The sequence below is a fragment of the Rhea americana genome, unplaced genomic scaffold (assembly GCF_003343005.1).
Source record: "Rhea americana isolate MKP2758 unplaced genomic scaffold, rheAme1 scaffold_422, whole genome shotgun sequence".
Lineage (NCBI taxonomy): Eukaryota > Metazoa > Chordata > Aves > Rheiformes > Rheidae > Rhea > Rhea americana.
Genome location: NW_028186560.1, coordinates 92,691 through 114,057, shown reverse-complemented (window position 1 = coordinate 114,057; position 21,367 = coordinate 92,691). Strand labels below are relative to the sequence as shown.

Below are 21,367 nucleotides of genomic sequence, written 5' to 3'. Positions count from 1 at the left end.
CAAGTCTCAACTCAAAACCTAGTACCATACATCTATCCACCACTGAAATCTCCATTTTTCTGTGGCCAGTTCATGCTTATACTGCCACCTCCTTCATTCTGAGAGCACTCACTCTGTCACAGTCACTGGTGCTGGAATTGCTACACTTCTACTTAAGAAAGGGAAGGCAGAAGTTGCCCAAGCACAGCAGCACCTACAAATCCTTCTAGAGAGACAATGGTGAAATGGGAACCCTAAGCAGCCTCTCTCACTAGCTCTCAAACTTGTTGAAAGATGGTGGCTTCTTTCTGAAAAAGAAACTATTTCAGGCCATCAYAAAGGACAAATTTTGCTTATTAAGAATAATTGYGGAAACTATGAAAAYGTATTTTTTTTCTTCTGTATTATAACTAGTTCAGACTTTATCTTTCTAGCAGGTTTGGCTTGGATTAGCAAGGCTGCTTTTCAAGAAGTCAGCAAAGAAAGATTGTAATCCCTGATGAATGTCAGAAGGAGAGCAATTTCAGGCAATCACTGGTGAACATTCACTCAACAAAGTACAGCAAACTGAAAGGGCAAAAAGACTATCTTTGTTGTACATTCCAAGAAATTAATAAATGCATATAAAGAATAAAATACTTTATTTCCCCTTTTAGGCATACTCCAGAAGTTATCTGGATTTCTATTCTAATATTTCTATGCCACTGATGCTTTCATATCTTTTCTTTGCACCACTGTGCAACCTCACCCCTGAGGGGTCTGCACTCTGCAGAGGATTGCASTAGGCAGCGCCTGGAACTAGGCAAGAGCTGGAGGGAGACTCCAGGTGTGAGATATTGGGGACAGGGCAGAGCACAGAGGTGAAAGGTCCTAAGAAATTACTGAGACAGGAAAAGGCACTATCAGAAGCCCCAAAAGAGCTGAATAGACCAAATAAAGGAAGTTTAAAACCAGCTCATAGCTGGCACTTGCTAGTTTACCTCCTTTCACACTTCCCCCGGCAGGGTCCCCTGTTCTTGAGAGCTACCCAGGGTGATGGTCAGCTCCCAAAAGGAAAAGAGCATGTGGGGCCATCACTGTTGCCGCTGAAGGGACCAACATCCTGCCCCTCCTGCTGTGGTCAGCACTCTGGCAGGCTTAGGGGAGGAACCCTAAGGTTGATCATGAACTACCACTACTTAAATGGTCTGAGAAGTGTCTCTTCCTACCTCCAGTTGTCTTCTACTCCCAAAATCTTATTTGTATGTTTTATTAAGAAGATTTAGCATTTGAAAATGTTTTTTACAGTACTTAGGATTTGGAGGACTAGAAAGATATGCAAAAAGGACACACAAAGGTCAGTTAGGAGCTGACAATTCTAATGGGATGGCCAAAGATGCTTAACACTTGCTTAAAATAAACAGCAAGCTTGAGGTAGCTGTTAAAGCTTGTTGCATATGCCAGAAATACCAGCCAAGCCAATCTCTCACTCTTTCTTTGGGGCTCGGCAAAAACAAATTTATCTACCAGTAACAGGAATCCCCCTACAGAAAAACAGCTTCACTTCTAATTTACYGAAGCCCTGAGACACACTGAATCCCACACCCCAAGCCATCCCATTTCCTTAATAAACTGTGCTCAGCAGTTACCCATCTTAAACAATAAATTGTTATACTTTATCTTACATTTGCATTCAACTTGTAGATATTGAACGTTCAGTTCAGCTCAAAATGAAATATTATCTTAGGGGCTAACAAACTATTCTTAGGAAACTAGAAGAGCCTAGTATATTGAAGATGACATTGGTCAGGCAAAAGAATTAGCCTGTGAGTAGAAATGGAAGGGAGAAGGGGGAGAAAGAGGAGAAGGAGAGAATGAATTAAATCAGGAACAAAGGCCTGGATGAAAAGAGTAGAGAGAAGGCAGATTTTCAACAAACTTTAGAAAGGTAAATGGGAGGGAGAGAAGAAAGGAAAGGAAAGGAAAGGATAGGATAGGGAGGAAAGGATGGAAGGAAAGGATATATGGGGTTATATAACTATGACAGGACACACAGTGGATTGATAAGAGGCTTCTACTAGTCACATATTCCCGTTAAAACAAAACCAGTCATAATAGTCAGCATTATGCTGGCTTGCAGCTGCCCTTTCCCTCAGTAAACACTATAGACACTATTAAGAAATAACATTATTTCTTAATATTAAAAGTTGCATCTCTAATGAACAAAACTCCATCACCTTTTGAATGGAGCTGGTTAGTGTAAGTTCAAGTGGAATTTCTGTTGTTCACAGAATTCTTAGTTCTACAGTGTGCTCAGGAGGCTGTAGCCCCCCCCTTTTTTTTGGCATGAATAAGCTAGTTTTAGAACTGTGGCTTCTACTCACTCTCCTCCTCTGTGAGTTGGCAACCAGTTTGTGCAATGAAATAAAATAGTTTCAGAGAAAGAGACTATCCGTGACTATCTCATGTGGTTGGTTGGATTGCTTCTTTGTGGTTGAAAAGTTGAAGTTCAGTGTCCTGAATCAAAGCAGGAATATGAGCTTCTCAGATCCTTGAGATAGTAACATTTTATCAAAAAAAATGCATTAATTGAAAAAAATTGATTAGCTGCAGGAATCCTCTCACCTTTTTTTCTTTTTTTTTTTTGAGTAAGACCTAGTCAAAATAACTTGAAAGAATATAGTCTTAGTTTATCAAAGACAAGTGTTTTCTTCCTGTAAGTTGAATAGAAAAGACGTTTAATGATTGTTGTTCTTGATATGATTTTTTTTCTGAATGTAAAGGTAAAAATGTATTGCTGTTCGCTACACTTGACTGTGAACATGTAGTGCGTACATGTACTCAGCAATAATAAAGTGTTAGAATAAATAAGTGAAACATGATAACCACTTGCTTATTCTGCACTGTACTATCTTTATTAACTAGACATAAATAATAATTACAGAAGAAAGGAAAAGAGAGGTTCACATTTTGTGCATCTCTCAAGTCCCGTTTTAGCCTCATGGGATCTTCATTCCTCCTCTATCTTTTTATGAAACTCTCGGCTCTTGGCTCGGAGCTTGTTGACCTGCGACTCTGCAATGTCAGCCCGCTCCTCGGCTTCCTCCAGCTCGTGCTGGATCTTGCGGAATTTGGAGAGGTTGACATTGGACAGCTCCTCCTGYAGGGGGAGAGGGAGTTATAAGAAGCACAATAGTGACAAATGATGCTTAAGACTTATCAAGAAATTTAATAACAGAGATTTGGCCAGAAAAAAAWTCAAAATCTACAGCTATGCAAGGAGAGCAGGTTCCAGACAGTGAGGTAGGAAGCTGCTCAGAATATTGAGTGTATCTGAAGAGAAGACAGTACTAGGCTATCAAAAAGGCCATGACAACTTTACATACTTGTCCATGACAGAGACCAGGAAAGGCAGACTATCAGCTGCCTCTGACACCCAGGTTAGGGAAGGAAGGAGGAAAGAGAATGTGAGTGAGGATTTGAGAAGAACAACAAGGCAAATCCCTCTCAAAAGCAGCAGTTCTTCTATATTTCTCATTGTCTCGTAGCCACAAAACAACCAAAGAAAATTCAAGGGTTAAAAAAGCTGAACAGGAGAAAAGGCCAATGGAGAATTTCAACTCCACCACGAGGAAGGCTGACTGTGCACAAAGCAATACTTACAGCCTCCTCAGCTTGCCTCTTGTAGGATTTCACCTTCATCTGCAGTTTATCTACCAGATCCTGGAGTCTGAGAATATTCTTCCGGTCTTCCTCGGACTGGGGAAAAAAACAAAACAAAAACAAAAACAAAAAAAACACCTCTCTAAACTCTCTGTGAAACAGAGTAACGTTCTTCATAGAACATTGCTGTCCAGTTAGACTAGACGGGGTGATAATTTTGTTAGCTGGATTTTCAAAAGATTGAAAAGAACAGAAAGAAACAACACTAGAAGGCAAAGTGCAAACATTTTGACTTCCTAGGTAAAGGGTAAGGCAGTGCAATATGGATTCCTGCCTTACCTGGTAGGTCAGCTCCTTCACTCTCCTCTCATATTTGCGCACACCCTTCACGGCTTCAGCGCTGCGCTTCTGCTCAGAATCAACCTCCCCTTCCAGCTCTCTCACCTGCAATGAGAAGCCCAGCCTTGGAGCTCCCCTGGTGGTGCCTCATGGGACGTGCTCCCTGATGCACAAACAGCAGCYCTACRCACCCTRGCCTCCAGCTTCTGGATTTGCTTCTTGCCTCCTTTCAGTGCCAGCTGCTCAGCCTCATCCAGACGGTGCTGCAGGTCCTTCACTGTCTGGTCCAAGTTCTTCTTCATCCTCTCCAGGTGGGCACTGGTGTCCTGCTCCTTCTTCAGCTCTTCTGCCATCATGGCCGCCTGGAGAGCAAAGGAACAGCCCCAGTTTGGGATGCGAGACATACTGGGGCAGAATCCATCACCATCAGCCATGAAAGCAACCCCCAGCTCACATCTGTGATGGCCTTCTTGGCCTTCTCTTCAGCATTGCGGGCTTCCTGGACTGTCTCCTCCATTTCACTCTGGATTTGGGAAATGTCCATCTCCAGCTTCTTTTTAGTGTTGATCAAGCTGGTGTTCTGYGCAAACAGCATTACATATTTATATTTATTGGCTCATAATAGCAGATCAAAAACATTGCATACATTCTGTATTTTAGTGTAAAGAATTCCGTCAGGTCACATAGTATTCCCTTCTATAGGAGTTGCCGTTGTAGGTCATTACTATCTCAGCTATGATGCACTTCAATACTTAAAGAACGTCCTACATAACCTTTCCTCCCGTAGTTTGTGAGAAAACAGAGAAGACGTTTAGTCTTATAAAGATGTATAATTTTCAATCTAAGGTCAGTAAAAGAATTTAAATGGTACCACGGATCACTTATAATGACCTTGCTAAAGGATGTTAATAACAAAACATGAGCCCACTAATACTGTCAATGTTAAATGTAATTATCAACATAAGTTTCAATATTATATATATTTATACACTGACCTGAGTATGAAGTAGTTGCACACGCTCACTTGCATCCAACAACTCCTGCTCGGCCACTTTCCTCGACCGCTCCGTCTGCTCCAGGGCTGCCCGTAGCTCCTCAACTTCAGCCTGCAACAGGTTTGCTCTGCGCTCCACCATGGCCACCTGCTCCTTCAGGTCCTCCTGCGTCCTGAGAGCATCGTCCAAGTGTATCTGGGTATCCTGTAAGAGAGGCAAGAGAGATTAAAAAGGACTCTTAACAATCCTGAGCATTATAAACATAAGCTAAGCCATTCTTCCATGTGTATCATTTTTTTAAATGGACCTTGAGCACTGCCTGTGTGTTTCKCAGGTTCTTCTGCGCCTCTGCTGCCACACGGTTGGCATGGCTCAGCTGGATCTCCATTTCATTCAGGTCTCCCTCCATCTTCTTCTTCAGCCTCAGGGCTTCATTCCTGCTCCTGATCTCTGCATCCAGTGTGCTCTGCATGGATTCCACAACTCGGAGATGGTTTCTCTTCAGCTGCTCAATTTCTTCATCTTTTTCTGCTATCTTCCTGTCAATCTCAGACTTGATCTGGTTGAGCTCCAGCTGGAGGCGCAGGATCTTCCCYTCCTCATGTTCTAGGGAGGCCTGAAAAGGAAAAAAACCACCCCACAAAATTAAATTAACAACATAAATTCTGAGGTCATGTACATTAACTCATCTCTTGAAAAATAATGCATAGCTTCAGGTCTGACACTAGCACAGAAAAAGAAAAGGATTCTTCTGCATCCAAAGGCTTTAATGATTCTTGAAATTCCATGCTTTCTGGGTCTGGAAATTATCCTCCCAGTCATTGTTTCACAAATGATTTCTAAGCTTTCTGGGCAGTAAGGGAAAAAGCAAGAAAGGATGGATGTACCTCAGCTTCCTCCAGAGCAGCCTGGATTTCAGATTTCTCCTGCTCAATCTGCTTCTTCACTTTCTCCAGCTCATGAATGGCCTTTCCTCCCTCTGCAATCTGCTCCGTGAGGTCACCAATCTCCTCTGCAGGGACAGAGACAAATGGCAGGSTCAGGCACGGGGCATGGGGGAAATGTCCTACCACAGGAAGGTGACAGGCACCCTCACAATCCTGCAGACATGGAGCCATTTGATGTGGTGGACAGAGAAGCTTGTGAGAAAGCCCTGGCAGGAGCAGAGCACCCGGGACTTACGCTGCAAGTTCTTGTTCTCCCGCTTCAGCGTTTCCAGGTGGTCCAAAGACTCCTCGTAGGCATTCTTCATCTTAAACAGCTCCGTGCTGAGAGAGCGAGACTCCTTCTGGGAGGCTTCCAGCTCAGCCTGCGTTTCCTCATACTTCTGCTTCCACTCTGCCAGGATCTGAAGAGCAACAGGGCCGCAGTAGGAGTGTGGCAGTCATGAGGAGATGCTCTGTCCCCAGACCACGAGTCTGGAGCCTGGGTTACCTTGTCAAAATTCTTCTGCTTCTTGTCCAGAGCTGCGCAAGCAGCATTTGACCTCTCCACATCTATCATCAGGTCCTCCACTTCATTCTGCAGCCGCTGCTTTGTCTTTTCCAGGGAGGCACATTTCGCATTCACGGCTTCAACGTGCTCCTCTGCTTCCTGCAGGCGCTGTGCCAGCTTCTTCCTGGGAGATGATAAGCACAACTCTCAGTGAGGAAGTGTAGGGGAGCCTGTGGAGCTCAGCTGGTGTGTTTTTCACAGCAGCACACTTGGCCACTTGGCAATGAGAGATCCCCATTCGCSCACAGCACAGGAGCTCTCTCAGCCAATCATYATATTCCCAGGAGGCTCTAGCAATGCCTCTGCCCTCTGTGCACACCTACACGGCCTCCCTCTGCCATGCTCCGTATCATGGGCGTTGTTGCATTTGCCAACCCACATCATCTATAAGATATGTTTTTCCACTTGCTGCCACACCACCCCAAAGCACAGCATTGGCTTCTTCCTGGCAATATCTCCATGGTCTCTTCCAGCTTCCCCGTTAGCCTCTGCTAGATCTTCCCCCATCTGCTAGCCTCTGCTAGCCTTCCCCCACATACTTGGCCTCCTCTAGTTCCTCCGTGCGCTGAATGGCGTCCGTCTCGTATTTGGTTCTCCAYTGGGCCACTTCACTGTTGGCCTTGGACAAGGTGCGCTGAAGCTCACCCTTGGCTTCCWGCTCCTCCTCATATTGCTCCCGGAGCAAGTCACAGTCATGGCGTGCAGACTGCAAGGCGTGGGCCAGGGCGTTCTTGGCCTGGGAGGACAATGGGATTGAGACAAGGAGTAGCTGTATCGTGGGAAATCCCCCGAGGGAAAAGTTATCAGGCACTGGACTATTCTTCTATGGGCATGGTGACAGTCCACTGGATGAGCAAGGAAGAGCTGGGAACTTTCAAAAGAATTAATGGATAGACTRGAGAGARCAGGAAGCAAAGCCACCATCAAAAGGCTTCCATGGGATTACTTAAGTGGGGCTTTTCCTCCGTCTCATCATGGTGGTTCTGTAATTCCATATTACAGTGGCTGAGGCATCGCTTAGACAGTAGGAAAAGTACTCCAAAGACAGGTTTTGGAAAGTGCTCTCACCTTTATTTCTTCCTCTAAATGCCTCTTGAGTTCTTCAATTTGTTGGGTGAATGCCTGCTTGCCTCTTGACAGCTGAGAAATCAGAGCATCTTTCTCCTCCACCTGGCGTGAATATTCACCTGAAAAGTTTGCAGACAGAATTTTTCTGTTGATGACAGTAATATATTCATTTCTAGCTATGTACCTAGATATTCAGTGGAGCTTGCAGAAGCTTATGATCTTATCTCATTGCAGTAGAGMGGAGTGTCCATTTGCCTAGAAGACTTATTTCTTCATTTGTCCTCTGCCATTGTTCTATCTGCACATCAGAGATGTGGATATCTTACCTGCTTCTGTCTGCAAACGAGCTCTTTGAGCATTGACATCATTGATCATGCGCTGATGCTCCTCCTCTTTTGTCTTAACCTCACTCAATTGGTCTTCCAGTGAACGGCACATCTTCTCTAAATTTGCCTATATGTCAACAAACAGAAGGCTAGGACATTTATTACACACTAGCTATAGTGACATGCACAAAAGAGGAAGTGCCATTTGGGGCAACGTGCCTATAAAATGTACTCTATACCTTGGCYTTGGAGACAGACTCCATGTTACTGGCCAAGTCGTCAATCTCCAGCTTCAGCTCACTCTTCTCCTTCTCCAGCTTCTGCTTGACGCGCTGAAGGTTGTCTATTTGCTCCCCGAACTCTGCTGTGCTGTCCGCATGCTTCTTCCGCAGGGCAGCAGCTGTGGCTTCATGCTGCAGAGTGGCCTCCTCCAGGTCCCGACGCATCTTCTGAAATTCTGCCTCACGCTTCTTGTTCACCTCAATCTGAGCTGCTGTAGCTCCCCCTGCTTCTTCCAGGCGCTCACTGATCTCCTCCAGCTCCCTGGAGAGGTCAGCCCGATGCTTCTCTGCTTTGGCCCGAGAGGTCCGCTCGGCCTCAATTTCYTCCTCCAGTTCCTCAATTCGGGCCTGCAGAACATCAGGCACCATTCACACCCATGYCCTGCCCCTGCCTGACCTCTGACGGTGTGAGAGAAGGCAAGGAACAAAGACTTGCCTGCAGCTCCTTGATCTTCTTCTGTAATTGCATGCCCAGGGCTTGCTCATCCTCAATTTTGCTCTGGATCTGGCTGATTTCAAAGTCTTTCCTTTGCACAAAGCAAACCGTGTTAGTGCCCAGCGAAAAACATGTGTGCACTTGAAGAGTACAAAGGTGCCCCACAGCCACACTTACTTCTTCAGTTTCTCATCCAGCTGCTGCTTATCATTTTCCAAATCCATTRTGGWWTCRTGRGCCAGCTTCAGGTCTCCCTCGAGTTTCCTCTTGGCTCTCTCAAGGTCCATGCGCAGTTTCTTCTCTTGCTCCAGGGACCCTTCGAGCTAAACAGAACAAGATCATGAGTGCTCTGCCAGCCAGGTCTACCTAAACAACTGTCCTGTTCTTGCTGARTGTRTATTTGGRCTTACATCRTCCACTTGCTGCTCCAGCTTGGTTTTGGCTTTGGTCAGCGTATTGACTTTGTCCTCTTCYGCCTGCAGGTCATCCAGAGTCTGCTGGTGGGCCTCTTGGAGGGCTTTCTTCTCTTTTGTCAGCTTGGCAATGTTCTCGTCCAGGGCCGCCATCTCCTCAGTGAGGTTTTTGACCTGTGAGAAAAAGGGAGCAGGGGGTAATTAAAGGAAGTAGCTACAAACGTGCTGTACCAGCACAGCACTGATTTCTGGAGCGAGAGTGATGMGTTCWCTGCTATACCTTGTTTTCGGTGGCATGTTTTTCCTTCTCAACTTTGGCCAGTGTTAACTCSAGGTCATCAATATCTTTCTTCAGCTCTGAGCATTCGTCCTCCAGTTTCCTCTTCTTGGCTGTCAGCTCAGCATTGATTTCCTCCTCGTCCTCGGCCCTTTCGGTCACCTCCTTAACTTTGGCTTCGAGTTGGATTTTGGTTTTGATCAGCTGGTCACATCTTTCCTCTGCATCTGCTAATGCATCAGCTTCCTGTTGGGTAAACATAATTTTGTTGGGTAACTTCTAGGTTTGGCAGACACTGAATAGAAAATATTATTTAAAGCTGAAAAATAAAAATGGAATTATTATTTATTATTATTTTGCAGACAGTATTACTGTACGGTGTCTTCTAAATCAATTTTTATTCTTTTCAGTTTTTTAGATTCTTCTCATTATCAAATATTGTGTCTAGCTCCATTCATATGTAATATTTCTAGATATGTAAAAATAATTCTTTTACTAAGCATTTTTATTCATTTTCTTGAAAGTGAATAACTGAATATAATGGCACATATATGTATATATATAAAGTCTCCCTAAAAATTCTTTTTGGTAATACTAAATTAGAATTAATCCAGGCATGTCAGTACATAATCTGAATGTAATTGGTAATGTCCATTTGAATCTGGCTGGATTTTAAAACTGTGAAGTGCACACCTAGAAGCACAATAGTATTGCCCTAATGTTGCAGAAACTTTTGAGATGCCAGAGGGCATTGGAGACACACACAGGGTTGGCAGTTGTGTTTCATGATGTACAGGGTGTGTCTTCTTGGAGGAGAAGCTGCAGGAGGACAGGTGAGATAAGTGTCATAAGAAGTGTCTCTAATGACCTTTATTTAGGCAAATAAACTAAGAGAGAGTGGATAGTCAATTGAGTATCTCTCCATATTCCATTTACTGTATACACTAAATGGCCAATGGTATAATGTGACCTCATGGAATACGTTTACATAGTCTTTGTGCTTACATGTACATTTCTCTAACACTTAGAAGTCATTCTGAAGCTGGAGCCCCACCTTGCAATGGTGACACTGAATGCCCAAAGCAGGTGGTCTGGATTTTACCTTTAGTCATACAAGATTCAGCTTAGAAATTTTGTAAGGAAGGTTAGGGTGCAGTTTGAGACTTCTAACTCCTCTGTCTTAGATCTTACTTATTTTCACCTGGCAAAAAAAAAATACTAATAATACTCACAGACTGCACTTGGAGCTGCAGGTCATTTTTCTCCTGCAGGAGGGACACCATTTTCTCCTCCAGCTCCTTCCTCTTTGCCTCAGACTTTGCAAGCTCTTCCTTGGTTTTCTCGAATTCTTCCTTCATGGTGGCCATTTCCTTCTCAGATTCTGCACTTTTCAGTAAGGGTTTGATCTTGAAGAACAACTTCATCCATGACCAATGCTTGACATTCATGAATGAACGAACATTGTACTGGATGCAGAAGATGGATTCCCTGAAGCATAATTAAAGTGTACATTGAATATTTTGGGTGCTGATTAGCGTAGACACTTTCTTTGAAGTATGGTGTCTTTAATGAAAGTTGAGAAATGTCTACCTCCTCTCCACCATTCTCTGATACTCCACTCTCATCAGAAAGCCCCTGCATCTGGCCTGTGTRCGAGTGATGAGCTGTGCCAGCTTTTCATCTCTCATCTCCTCCAGGAGTCCCAGCAGCCCCGCTTTGAAGAACACCTAGAGAAAGGGAGCATTGCAGCATATCACTGTCAGGTGGTGCAAAGCACAGGCACACACTACATGAGTCAAGGAGTGTTTGTACTTTGGTGTGACCAAATTTGTACTGGGTGTGGTCCACATCAATGGAGCCAAGGAGCTTCTCAGAAGCCTTCTTGCTGTCAATGAACTGTCCCTCTGGGATAGCACTTGCATTAAGCACCTTGTACCTGCAGAATGAAAAGGAATATGAATTAACACAGACTGACTAAATCTGAAGTCATAAGCTTATACTAGCTAGTTAAATTAGCGGCATTCTTCGCAGTAGAATGAAGCTGAGGAACTTAGACTTCCATCCCTTGTCTAAACATGATATTCATAGTGAAATGAATTCTAATGACAAAATTAAGGAAGCTTTCACTGCGTTTAGTTGAACAATTGTAGATGGAAAGAAGATACTGATCTCCAGGCATTCCATTCTGATATCCTTTTGTATTAAGCCATGCTTTCATTCTTGAACAGAAAATTGCTAGACAGGAACAATGACACTATATACCTCGCAAGAAATGAACTTCCATTAACACTAGCAGCAGATACCCAACCAGTGCTCCCAAGCTTTAAAAAACAAATTGGGGGGGGGGACAACTTGAGAAACCTAAGAACCTACAAAAATTCTCATACAAAAATTACATAGCTAGAATGTTGTGTAGCTCCAGTGTGCTTCCCTAGTTAGAGACACTGGCGAGGTTCAGTTGTTTGGTGAGCAAAAAATCAGTGAGGGCACCTGAGTTATCCCTTCATTTCTCAAAAATTTTTCCTTTGTCAGCCACACATGCTGTCTTTGGTTATACATTCCAGCAATTTGGTCCAAGTTTTAATTACAAAATTAAGGAATTATAAAATAAGCACAAATGTTAAAATAGGTAAGATTTGTAACTCATGTAGTAAAAATAGGATGGAGAGCAGAAAGGGCTCTGACCTCTGTTTAAAATCTGCATAAAGGATTCTACTGGGGAATCCCTTCCTGCAAATTCTAATTCCTTCTAGCACACCATTACAGCGCAGCTGGTGAAGCACCAGTTCATGCTCCATGGCACCTAAAAGAATATGACAATTATTTGATATTTTATAATAAAGCACAAAGAATAATGACTACATCACAATAAGATCTCCCTCTCCTTAGTCTTCTTACCAGGTGTTTTTGTTTCATTGGGGATAATGCAGCGCACAAAATGGGGGTGAGTACTCCGTAGATTGGTCATCAGCTTGTTTAGGTTCTCCTGTGAGAGCACAGGCAAACATTTTTCGTATCAAATGTTACCTCTGTACCAGATGAGCACAGAAAAACAAAACAAAAACAAACCAGAAAAACTTAAAAAAAAAAAATATGTAATGTGTTCTCATGAGACAGAGAGACCTATACACTTGGACAACACTCATGAAAGAATGGTCACCAGAGGTCTGGGGTACCAAACAACAAAATGCTCATTGGAAGAAGATTCTCTGCAATCACTAGACTCTCTCTAGCTCTGCACAAGATACTTAATTTTGTTGAGAATGCAAACAAAACTGTAGGCAGAACAAAAAGGTGAAGGGGCAAGGATCAAAATTACAGGGAAGGGTGCAACTTGTGAAGATAAATATGACAATGATTGAGCAGAGGAGGATGAGAAAGAGCTACTGCTGGGTGAGAAAGGGGGGTCACTGCTCTTAGATAAAAGGCGCAAGTGATAGGCCCTAGAGCACATTCTGTGGGAAATTCAGGAACTGGCACTGACTTTAGMAGTTCTTTTTACTGGGTAGGACCTAACTGCTCTCAGTTTAGCCCTGGTTTGGAGCAGTGGCAGGGCTGTTTAGAGAGGTGGCCCTTCTATGCAATTTAAAACCTGTCTGGAATGCCAGGCAGTAGCTAGATGCTACAGAAATCCAAATAGATGCCTCTCCATTGCCTAAAGCCCCATACACTGGTGGGAAGGTAGATGGCCTTTGCATTTCTATATAAATTTGATATGGAAAGCCAAGCTGATGTGCAGATCCAGACTAGATATTCCCTCAGGCAGGCAGGCAGATCCACCACTGTCCTAGGGGACATGGAAATAGGAAAAGAGCTTCATCCTACCAATGTATTTGTGAGTAAATGAAACTAGAATCTGACTCAAGTGGTTTTTTCAACATTCAAAGAACAGTTAAGTCAACAAGTATCTTCTCATTGGTCTCAGCTGACTTGGAGTCATCCCTTTTATGAATAGCTGAAAAGATGTTTTTGATACAGAATAGAAAGGGATATTAACTTACCCTGAAAAGAGCTGAAACAGTTTGGAAAGAAGAACCTTTCTTCTTGCCCCCTTTCTTGCCACCACCACCACTCTCTGAAGAATACCAAAAAACAGATGGTATTACAACTTTGAGATGCAATCTTCCTGTCTGTGAGACAGTAAAAAGCTTGCTCATATGTATTAGTCATGCTAAGCAAAGAAACTAAGATGCAGTGGCACACAGAGTCAACATTTATTCTAAAGAAAGAGAAACTTGTTCTCCAGAGACAGAGGTCCAAACGTATGCACTGAACTGGAATTCTAGGGCTCATGGGAAGTCTGAGATACATTTGATCTCATCCTTTTTTAAATAAATTCAAACTATTTGAGACTCTTAACAGTATGCAGTTTCTTAAGAACATGTTGAAAAACCACCTTCTCCAGCTGATATTCATGGCTCTGGAAGAGTCATTAAAAAAAAAAGATGAAAATATGAATTTTAGAGAACTGACCTGCCTCTCCTCCAACAGAGGCAAAGAGTAAAGCGAGTGTCTTCAGAGATGATTTCTGGTACAGCCCCACAACAGTTTCATTCAGGGGGTCCTTGTTCTTGTCAAGCCAGCCAGAAATGTTGTAGTCCACTGTGCCAGCATAGTGYAYSAGGGAGAAGTGGGCCTCAGCCTTGCCTTTGGCAGGCTTGGGCTTCTGGAAGTTGCTGGACTTGCCCAGATGCTGGTCATAGAGCTTGTTTTTGAAAGACATGTCAGTTGCCTTGGGGAACATGCACTCCTCTTCCAGGATGGAGAAGATGCCCATGGGCTACAAGAAATAGCAGCACATAGAAGAGAAGAAAGGAGGAAGGACAGGTGAGAAGGTAGAAAAAAATTACAGATAAAGAACAAGCTTTCCGAGTGGGAAAATATAAATGCTCTCTGTCTTTTTCAAAACAGGATTCTTCTAGAGTCAATTTATGACCAGTAAAGCAAATTGTAAAAGAATCTAGAACTATACAGTGTCATATATAAACTTTTGACTTACATTATATATGAAAGTAATGAATTCCTGAAAGTATTAGACATTTTGAATTAGAGTGATACCTTCTCAATGAGCTCAATGCAGGCAGCAAGGTCCATCCCAAAGTCTATGAACTCCCATTCAATTCCTTCCTTCTTGTACTCCTCCTGCTCCAGCACGAACATGTGGTGGTTGAAAAACTGTTGCAGTTTCTCATTGGTGAAGTTGATGCAGAGCTGCTCAAAGCTGTTGAACTGCACAATTACAAACAGAGATTACATGTAATTTCAAGAAAATAAAGAGCAATGTTGTCTTTTTTTTTTTTTTTTTTTTTTTTTTTTTTTTTTTTTTTTTTTTTTTTTTTTTTTTTTTTTGATTTAGCAAGTTATGGGTGAATCTGTGAGTCCTCTGCCCAGCTAGGAATTTAGAATTTCTATCAGCTCATCTCGACTGGCAAGCTAAGCTTTATCAACATGTTTCTAAGCCCTAGAATTTGAGGCCTTTTAATATTTTGGGATTATCAGTTTTGATATCTACTACAGTGGGCCTCCTATGGGAGGGACCTCAGTCATCAATATATCCAACATTTCCAAACTCTGATTTCAGTTGTGTCCCAAACCTTCTGAGTACACACTTCCATACTCACAATTTGTATTAGGTACTAAATGTCATCTCAAACTGCCAAAACCCACTTCTTATGCATTTCCATTAGCATATGTGCCGCACTAATCTATTCTCAATGAAAAGTCTGTGGGTATCATGATTCTTTAGGTGTAACCTAAAAGGATTAAACTAATTTCTGCAAAAAATGTGTTATTACTTCTTAAATCTTTCACCACTCCATTAAGTTACTTGTAAAGTTGTGTTAATAGAACTTTGCTCTTACATCAAAGATCTCAAAGCCAGCAATGTCCAGGACACCAATGAAGTACTGTCTGGGCTGTTTGGTGTCCAGCTGTTGGTTGATGCGAATGACCATCCACAAGAACATCTTCTCAAAGACAGCCTTTGCCAGGGCACCTACTGCATTGTATACCTAAATCAAAGATAAAAGGCTTTTAGTAACCATTCAGAGAAAAAGAGGCATTCCAGGTAATTTAGTTTAAGCCACAGGTTGTCAGACATTGATTTTTACCTGCTGGACGGTTTGACCTTTGGTCACATATTCATTCCCAACCTTGACTCGGGGGTAGCACAGGGCCTTGAGCAGGTCAGCTGAATTCAGACCCATCAGGTAAGCAGCCTTGTCAGCAACTGAATGCCAAAATAATTAATTTTTAAGGCACTTACAGGCATTATTGTTCTTTTAAAACAAGTAAAAAAGGCAAATTTGGTCAAGATAAAGAGTTAATATTAAGAAGTAATATATTTGTAGTTCCACATTTTAAATGGAGTATTAGAACAGGTTGCCTGTGTTACTCGATGTCTTCAAAAATAAGTAAAGAAATAGATGGATTGCACAGTAAATGGAGTAGACAGGAAATGGAAAAGATGAACTGTCACAGTCCTTTCTCAGTTTTATGAGCAAACAMAGCTAATAAAATAAAAGATGACTTTGCCACACTGAGAAATTTGTTCACAAAGTAATTCTCAGAAGAGTTCAGTGATTTTTATGTTGACTTGAGTCCCTACAACACAGCTGATTTAAATGGATTCATTATTACATACAATGCTTCAAATGCTTTCAGGCTGTGATCWGCAAAATGGCATGCCTGACATCGCTCAAATAAGATAATTCATATAATTTGTAGCATATTCTACTACTACTATTTTTCATTATCAGATTCAATGCTATTATATTCCTTGAATTCATTTTCATTTACACCTTAATATTTCTGAAGAAAGGAAAAAACTCTATGGTACACAGCTTTTTATAATATAAGCAARTAACTTTGTTTTCATGAAAATATTTCCATGAAGTGTAAAGGAATACACCTTTGAAAAATCCCAGGCAGAACAAACTTGATAAACATTGTATTTTATCTATTTTTGTAATTCATGGAAACGTGAGAGAACTCAACAGAAAACAGGAATATAGGAAACACAATTGTAGTATTAGCTGAGATTTCTTTTTTACCTCCCATATGAAATAAAATAGCACAGTATAARCACTATGAGTTTTCTCCATAATAAAGACCTTATAGTAGAACAGTTTCAGGATTCTAGCTTTGTTCATCTGCAAATAATACCCTTGGGAGATGACTACAACTGATTATAACTGATAGCAGGTGTCTGGGCTTAAAATTAATGAGCAGAATGGCTCTGAGTTATCTCTCAGTCTGGTTTAGTGTCCACTGGACCTTATTCTCTACTACTTTATGCTTTTCATAGTTCAAAATATTCTATCATCCATCATTAAAACAAAAATTAACACCTASTCTGCACAAGCATTAAGAATGGGCCACATGTTCAGTGTGGCTGTCAACCTTCTTTCTCACTGTTGACAGAAATGGAAGCAAATTTCCCCTCCCTCCAGCATACTGTCTTTCTATCAGACCATTGACACTGGTGTGAATTAACCCACTGGGTTAAGTAATTTAGATGCTGTAGAAAATTCTTCTCTAACAACCTCTATGCTCTTCTGCCGAGTTGTCATCTTTCAGAAGAGTTATGTAGTTAGAATATGCTTATATTCTACGATACTAGTATTTAGGGAAAAGTCTAGAAAGATCAATGAATCTGGCTCAGAATTATTGTTTATATTAGCGAGTGATCCAGTGTACTGTATGCTAATACCTTCTGTGCCATCTGGTTCTGCCTGCTCCTCACGCTGCTTCTGCTTAAACTTCAAGTTTCCATAGTGCATGACAGCTCCAGTCAGCTTGTAAATGGCTGTTTTTTCATCTGAAGTGAAGCCCAGGATGTCAATGGCACTCTAACAAAAGAGTTGCTGAAGTAAGTACCATGTCTATTAGAGGTTGGAATCTGCCTAAYAAAGTTTCTATACATTACTTACATCTGTGGCCATCAGCTCYTCCTGATCATCAATGCTGGGAACACTGATTTCACCTTGACTCACATAATGATAGTCATATGGATTGGTGGTAATCAGTAGCATTTCTGAAAACAAGTACAAAACACATACAGATCAGAAGTAGTTAGTATGTAATGGAATTAAATGTTGCTTAGTGAACTTCCTCCAGATAAGTTAGTGATTCTTCCTACCAATTAGCTCTGGCTTCTTGTTGGACATGATTTGATAAAATATGTGGTARCTTCTTTCTGCCTTGAGCTGGAAAGTGACTCTGGACTTCTCCAGCAGATCTGGCAAGGAAGGTAGAATAGAGTTAGCGTAAGAACTGAGGAAGGTAGGAAGGATTGTTGTCAGGCCAGTAAAGTCTCTTACATGTTTCAATGTCAGCAGAAGCAAGTTTCCCTGTAGCACCAAAATGGATTCTGATGAATTTACCCTGAAAGAAGAAAAACAGTCAATCTAGATATGTTTTACCAATTCTGATTACAAGAACATTCCAGTCATTGCACTGAGTCATTGCTGGTAAGAGAAAAGTTATTTTGTTCAAGACAACAACTTACAAAGCGTGAGGAGTTGTCATTCCTCACAGTCTTGGCATTTCCAAAAGCTTCCAGCAGTGGGTTGGCACTGATGATTTGATCCTCAAGTGTCCCCTAAGATAAAAATCTTACTGTAATGATATAGCTCATAAATAAAGCTGACAGCTGTTGGCTGCTGTCCTTATGAACTCACCTGCATTTTTCCTGCCTGCTGTGGCTGTTCCTCCTTCTTCTTATCCCCGCTAGCTGCAATTGTTGCAAAGTACTGGATGACACGCTTTGTGTTCACAGTCTTCCCKGCACCGGATTCTCCACTGTCAAACCAGAGAATATATAATCAGGTATACAGTTCCTTGGCACAGAGCAATCCATTAGGAACCTGAGCAGGCAATGTACGTACGTGATSAGGATTGACTGATTCTCACGATCTGTGAAAGACACAGAAGTGAAGAGACTGTTAGTAGTTCTCCTGAGTAACACTTAACTGCTATTAAACAGCTGAAAGAAATGTCCGTATGTCACAATACATTAGATCACTCCCAGCTGAAGGCTTGTCATCTAATCCCAAAGTTTTTTTCAAAGTCTCTGTGGAATAATTGCCATTATTATGGAATAAAATTAATCCTCAGTTTTTGATAGCTTCTGTCACACTATGCAAAAAGCTTATAAAAGATATAGGTGAAATCTTCACAATATAAGGAGTCAAAAGTTTTGGAAAAGTGTTCTTAATGTCCAAGTTTTAAAGAAAGGTAGAATAAGATTTCGTAGAGATGCATTGGATTTGATTTTTAACAGTCTTTCTCTAGCTAAAGCAAAGAGGTGCAAAAATGAATAAGAATATGCAATATTTTTCATAAGTTATTATTTCTGACTTGTAAAAAAAAAAAGAGGATGTCTATTGAAATATTCTGTCTCTCCTGAGAACTAMCTCCATGCATGCTTCAGGTTCAGTTTAGCCGGAAATGAATTGCTATTTAATTTACTCCAGTTTTCTGTGCTACAGCTCTGTGGTGTCCTTAACCGCATTGCTAGATTCCTCAATAAGTACACTGTGGGGATTTTTGTYCTAATCAATGTGACGGACATAGGGCCACTCACCAGTTAACATGAACTGATAGGCGTTGTCAGAGATGGAGAAGATGTGGGGAGGGGCCTCCTGRCGCTTTTTGCCTCGGTAGGCCAACACCACCTCCGGGTTGTACACTGGCAGCCACTTGTAGGGGTTGACAGTGACACAGAAGAGACCCGAGTAGGTCTGTGAGGGAAGGAGAAAGCAAGCTGGCTTCCACTTGGCTTAGCATAACAGTTCTTCCTAGCTATTGCACAAAGACTGCTGCTGGTACTTACGTAGATCATCCAGGCTGCATAACGCTCTTTGAGGTTATACAGCACAGCAGGTTCATGGAGGTGGGTCATCATGGCCATGTCCTCAATTTTATCATATTTGGGAGGGTTCATGGAAAAGACTTGATCTTCCTTCACAGTCAGAGTCTGCCAAGGAAAAGGGAGATAGATGTGTGTTGGCTAAGAATGTCCATCAAATACTGTCAATCAAATGCTGTTTTTAAGCCTTGTTTTTCACCCACCTCTCCTGCTTCAGTCTTGACCGTGATCTTTCCTCCTTCTTTRCTCTGGATTGTGCTTTTCACGTAGGATTCCTTAGGATGTACCACAAAGACTGATGTCTTGGCATCAAAAGGCTTGTTCTGGGCCTCAATTCTCTCCTTTTCAGACTTTCGGAGGTAAGGAGCTGCCTCCCCAAAGATGGCCATCTCAGAGTCTGAAGACATGGCTGCAATTTATTGAATGTAGTGCAGTAGGGAGCTGAAAGGGAGAGAAATACTACAGTGCTGAGTGATGGAAGAAATGCTTTTGTTTCACACACCTGACTTTAGAGTTCTGTTCTGTCTGCTCTTAGGGTCTCCCTCTCTATCTGACTGGCTCTTCAGCACAGATATCCTTTAACACATTTAGATACTAAAGATAGTAGAGGGGGTTGGTATTTGTTATTTTTATTTCCTTTCCCTTATTTTCTGTTTACATGATTTATTCTTTAGGTCTAGTAGTCCTTTGGMGGGCTACAGAGAAGTGTTGGCTTGATTGTCCCATTAACATTCCGTTTTAAGTAGTAGAGATACCAAAAGAAGTCTGCTTACTAAAATTATGAAAGAGCTTTTATATCTTCTTTCTCTGGAATACTTTAGATCATATAATTTCCATTGACTAAAGAAATGCAGCAACATAAGGCAATAGGTGTGGAGTAAGCAGAAGCACAGCTGTGAATTGCCTATACTCCAGCTCTACGCTCTACTCCCTGAATTAGAAAAAGCGGTTTTAGCTTCTCCCGTTGTTCCATCTCCTCCAGTTCAAGATGATCCTTTAAAATTAAATTGTAGCAAAGTAAGACAACTTCTCAATAAAAAGAACCCAGAGGGATTTGAGAAAATCTTAACTTTACGTATTCAGTTAATTCATCTTCTCTTTCTGGATGTCCATTTACAGGGTTTCCTGTTTATAGTTCTATGTGGCAAGACGTTAACTGTCTCCTAGAAGGTATCAAAYGGGTCAAGCCCAGTTATGAAGAGAAATTTACTGTTTTGGACAACACAATCCAGGTAGGAATGCACTGCATTAATTAGCGTAGATGTAAATGGACATAGGAAGTGCCTACWCAGGTGGGCAAAGCCCCCATGGTGGATTGTCTGTTCCTGAGGAAGGAGTAAATCTGGATCTTACCTCCTGTGATAGCAGATGGGTGGCTTGCAGGCTGGAATCTGGTCAATACTGTAAAACACAAATGACAACTTCCTCCTTATTGCTGCTCAGAATTTAAGAGATAAACCACAGTGCAAAAATACGCAAAWAGCTTGAAAGCAGAAAGAATATCACTATTTATTCAGACAGTGCTTTGAGAAAAGTAGYTCCACAGGGAGGAGGAATTCAATGGGACTCCACTAGCCCCCAGCCCTTCATATTCTTACCTTGAAGCTTTCTGTGGAGACAGAGCAGACTTGTCCTACCAGCGCTTTTATAGGTTCCGGTTGGCACGTACAACTCCCTCCTCCTCTTTTTTAGGTCAAAACATTTTTGGCAAAGCATTGTTTGGCAAACTTGACTGCGTGATTCCCATTCGTGTTAGTCGTGGATATATTTAGAAATATTTGATGTCTTACTAGCTATGGAATAAATCTCCTATAAATATTTTGACAAGGAATCTGAAAGGAGGAAGTGCTGTCCAGCAAATAGAGCAGGATAGTGGGACTTGGAACTGTTGGCTTCTCTGCTYCTGTCTTGCTGCTTGACTTGTAAGACAGTGTGCCTCAGAACTCAGCAGTAAGATTAAAAGAATTAATATTACAAAGAGATTTGGGGTAATTTTATTTTGTAATATTCTGCAGATAAGGAACAGGAACAATCTGGAATAATCTTATCCCCCARATTTGGACTACCATATTCTATTTATGTTATTGCACCTATTTCTAATTCCTTTATGTTGACTTTCAGRGATTTTTCTGGCAAGTTTCAGAAAATTAGAGGGAACTGCTTTCCCTCCTTGATCCATAATTACATTTTTTTTACCTTCTTYTGAAGTATTGGAGGTTGGCTACAATTAGAAATTGGATTTTGAA

At 41.7% G+C, this 21,367-nt stretch overlaps 1 protein-coding gene across 1 annotated transcript; it reads right to left on the bottom strand.

Annotated features, from left to right (window-relative positions):
* Window positions 1–2,968: 2,968 nt before the first annotated feature.
* On the bottom strand, window positions 2,969–19,528 carry LOC146590041 (myosin-1B). The gene is made up of 38 exons (XM_085315221.1): window positions 19,325–19,528; window positions 19,086–19,229; window positions 18,837–18,993; window positions 18,139–18,166; window positions 17,932–18,052; window positions 17,760–17,852; window positions 17,572–17,635; window positions 17,391–17,489; window positions 17,182–17,285; window positions 16,962–17,100; window positions 15,361–15,479; window positions 15,112–15,261; window positions 14,309–14,479; window positions 13,724–14,030; window positions 13,252–13,325; window positions 12,149–12,236; window positions 11,936–12,053; window positions 11,063–11,186; window positions 10,841–10,977; window positions 10,483–10,738; window positions 9,254–9,496; window positions 8,971–9,147; window positions 8,738–8,883; window positions 8,561–8,651; window positions 8,083–8,472; window positions 7,844–7,970; window positions 7,518–7,636; window positions 6,989–7,185; window positions 6,390–6,573; window positions 6,138–6,303; window positions 5,843–5,967; window positions 5,263–5,571; window positions 4,956–5,159; window positions 4,415–4,540; window positions 4,152–4,322; window positions 3,961–4,065; window positions 3,622–3,717; window positions 2,969–3,118 (listed from the first exon to the last, which is right to left on the bottom strand). Exons 1-38 carry the CDS (start codon window positions 19,526–19,528, stop codon window positions 2,969–2,971), a joined length of 5,823 nt encoding a protein of 1,940 aa, XP_085171347.1.
* Window positions 19,529–21,367: the final 1,839 nt, after the last annotated feature.